General features: G+C 44.3%; 1 protein-coding gene across 1 annotated transcript in view; it reads left to right on the top strand.

The window, feature by feature from the left end:
- Positions 1 to 442: 442 nt before the first annotated feature.
- Positions 443 to 3,789, top strand: part of LOC107103811 (complement component C1q receptor-like) — a 15,034-nt gene continuing 11,687 nt past the window's right edge. Inside the window, exon 1 of the mRNA XM_015403641.1 lies at positions 443 to 544. Coding sequence (XP_015259127.1) covers positions 443 to 544 — 102 coding nt within the window. The remainder of the gene's footprint in view (positions 545 to 3,789) is intronic.

Here is a 3,789-nt window from a genome sequence, read left to right as displayed (position 1 = left end):
TGGTATGACTACAATCACATGGCAATAAATGATCATTTATCCTTTACAGCTTATAAAAGACAAAAATAAGCTTCTTCCCAGATCAGAGTGAGGAAGCCATTTTAATATCTCTGTAATGCTATTTTCTCTATGACCTTTGACCCCAGCATTGACCTGAGACTGATCCTTCACCTCCTGCTCCTCTGAGCTGCTCTCCTTTGATTGGGTCATGTGACCCAGAGCAGTCTGTAACACCAGAGCTAGCTATGCTAACAGCTGTTAGCTCTGATGGAGGAATACTATGGCGTCACATTTGGTTCAAAAATGCCTGCGAGCAAAATAAACGTACTGGCTTGTATGTTAAACTACTTTTGCGAATTTTTTATCTACAACTAAAATCACACATTTGTGAGAAACTGCTGAGAAAATCGTTCTCCGCGCGCGCTTGCTCCTCCCTCTCGGGATGGCGCTCGGGCCTTGCAGGCACGATCACACGGGAAGTAGTGTCAGGAAGCCTTTGACTGACAGCTCGTCATCCATAAGGGAAGACGACGGCTGGAGGCGGGTAACGTTTGCGCTACGTGTGGTCAGTGGTTAGCGTCGTTCATGGGCTTCCTGACACTACTTGATCGTGTCTGCAAGGCCCAATCAGGAGGAGGCTTACAGAAGATGTTTGTCTCCGCCCAACTTAGCAAAACTTGCAGCGTGACCGCGGGATAGAAAATGGTGCATGCGTGGGAGGAGCCGCCGCGCGCGGAGACGGTGTGGCAGTTTCCTGCTCATTTGTGATTTTGTTGTGCGGTGGTAGATAAACCATGTGTAATTTAACATAAGCGTTTTTTGAAATAAATGTGACGCCATAGCTTTCATCCAGAGGCTGAATGTTTCCTCGTCTTTAGCAGGAACCGGTCCAAACCGGTCTGAAACCAGAACCAGAACAGACTGGCTCATTTAGAGACAAAGCTTTGCTAAACATTGAGGTAACAAGGCTAGCGCCCCCTAGTGGTCAAAGGTTGCACAGTGTTTCCTTAACCCAACAAATGATCTTTAAAGTTCTTGAACATGATTGGATTAGAACTCTGACTTATTTTAGACCGTTAAGCTGTTTAACTTCCTGCACAAACAGTTTATCATCTCAGATTTATTTCTTTACTTTATGCTGAAGCTTCTCTGACACTTTGTGCTGCTCAGAATTTGCACATTGCCGTTTTCCTCTTTAAAGTGATCGTTTATGTTACCATTAATCTTTTTAGTTTATTTTTCCAAACCAACTTTTCTGCTGTTTTGATTGAGAGACGAGTTTAAAGGAGAAAACATCTGAGTTAGCAGAGATTGAAGCAGCAAAGGCAGCTAAAAGCAGGGAATGCTAGTTTCCTACAGAACCTAAACTAGTTGTTTACGTAGAGCTAATCCACATAGAACTGCACAGAGATGATCCAGTCAGATCATCCAGATTGGTTGAAAGCAATTGATTCTGTCAGATAAGGTGTTAATTCATCACATGATGGCGTGGATTCCTAATCAACCTTAAATGTAAATATTTCAGTTAATCAATCAACTAATTTATCTACAGTTTTAATTTTATTCGTGATTTTAGTTTTAGTACAAACCGTTAATCGGGGAACCTTTACTGAGGCCATGTTAGCCGCTGATCGCTGCCTGTGGTGCGATCTTATGGATGCCAAGGGCCCCACGGTGAGCCGGTTCTCTACAGCGCTGCCTTTAATATTTACAGGTTAACATCCGTTTATCGTCTCTCTTAAATATCAGCGCAGCAGGACTCTGTTATTCAGCTGCTCCACCACCTGCTGTTAGATCCAGGGAGGTTTTCCAGAACTTCTTATGATAGAAATCACACGGTGACGCGTGTACTGTGATGCGTATCGTATCGCCAGATTTTCACCACTTCACATCCCTACTTAAGTTTTCCATCCAAGGAATCTGCATCCGGTCTCGCCTCCTGGATGAGAATGTGTTCGGCTGCACTGTGTCGTCTAAAGCAGTCCCTCAAACCAAGCATGCAGCGACAGTGGGGAGGAACCAGAACCAGGCTCAGTGGGTGCAGCATCCTGCCTCTGATTGGGGGGTTTTGGGCAGAAACACAAAAGAAAGACGGAAGCGCTGATTTTTGTTTGCTGTAGTTTCATCTAGAAAAGCGAACTAAGCAGATTAATTATAATCTTGCGTTAAAACCAAAAACGATTTGAGCGTAAAAAGGCGTCGTTAGTAAACTTGGACGTGGAGCTGCTCTGTTCTCCTCCTTGGATTCCGGAGGGCAGCTTGGCTTTAATTGCTTTGATAAGGAGAAAAAAAAGGAGCTCAAAAATGTTTCAGTTGAGTCGGTGACAGCGGCAGAGCTCTGCATAACAGCAGGAACAGTGCTGGTTATTCCCATTGACAGCTATGTGATGCCTGCAGAGACCATCGCCTGCATGTAGTTGTTACGTTCAAAAAAGAGAAACTGAGTCCACACAGAAGAGGGATTTTTTACCGGTTTTTGCGGAGGGGGGGGGTTCGTTTCGGTTCCTTTTGTTTTTTGTTGGTTTTCTTTGGCGGAGCCTTTTTATTAGCAGATCATAACACATGGGGTGGGTTACAGAACAGTGTGTTCTTCTGACAAGGCGATTGATCAGGTCACAGGACAGAATGCTCCTCTGATTGAATCACAGAACAGAGTGGTCTCCTGATAACTGTGATTAGCCTTGAACAAACATCAGCAGTTTTCTACCACCGTTGCAGTAAACAGAGTGAAGCGTCTTATTTCTCCAATGTTCCATATGCACACACTTTATAATCATCATGGAATAAACCTGACAGTAGTATCTCTCTCCCAGACAGCTGCTGGATCAGCTTCTCTGATTGTTGATACTCAGCGTCCAACTGCAATAGTTCAGTTTCCCCAATTTCTGCGTCCAATGAAAACGGCACGCTCATAACGCGTTGATACAGACCCGAGAAATACTGCAAGACTTCCTGCTCCTGACATTCGATTCGTGCCGCTAGACCAGGCATCCCCAAAGTCGGTCCTCGAGGGCCGCAGTCCTGCAGGTTTTAGAGGTTTCTCTGCTTTAGCACAGCTGATTATGATAGTTGAACTTGAGCAACAGCCTGTTAATCAGCTTTCAATTAAAATCAGCTGTGTTGGAGCAGGGAAACCTCTAAAACCTACAGGACAGCGGCCCTCGAGGACCGACTTTGGGGATGCCTGCGCTAGACCAATCCAAGGCCGTCATCCATAGACCTTCCATGTGAACTAGAGGTCTGTACTGTTAGTCTAAACCATTAAACATCCAGTTTAATCCAGACATAAGTTCTGTCCAGGAGACGGAGTTAACGACTGATGCTAACTAGATTCCAGCCAATCACGCATATGCAGCATCTACTGGTGGACGGTCACTATAACCCATCATCCCCCCCAAAAAATTCTGCCAAAATCGTATGGAAACGATCCATCTGGCATTTCCACGTGACGGTTTTAAGTCTGATTGGCTATTTACTCTGATTACTTATAGCAAACCTAGCTAATCGTACAGCTGGACAGGTGGTCAGGCCCATTAAAACACAGGTCACCTGGTTTAAGGTCAGGTAATAGTTGGAGAAGTCAGTCCTTAAACAAAAATATTTAGAAAATATTTGATTGTAGCAATCAAAGGGAGCGTCTGACTGGAAAATCCTCCCTCAAGGTCAACTCTGATGGAAAAGAGACGAGGAAAGGAACAAAACATAAGTAATCGTAAAGAAATCTAAACTTCAAAGTTTAGAGCGTTTGGGAAAAAGTTTAAGGTTTGATGGTACAAAAAAAACCTGAGC

Source organism: Cyprinodon variegatus, unplaced genomic scaffold (assembly GCF_000732505.1).
Source record: "Cyprinodon variegatus isolate N-32 unplaced genomic scaffold, C_variegatus-1.0 Scaffold1533, whole genome shotgun sequence".
In the NCBI taxonomy this organism is placed as follows: domain Eukaryota; kingdom Metazoa; phylum Chordata; class Actinopteri; order Cyprinodontiformes; family Cyprinodontidae; genus Cyprinodon; species Cyprinodon variegatus.
The sequence above is the reverse complement of the archived record's forward strand: the minus strand, read 5'-3'. Positions and strand labels throughout refer to the sequence as shown.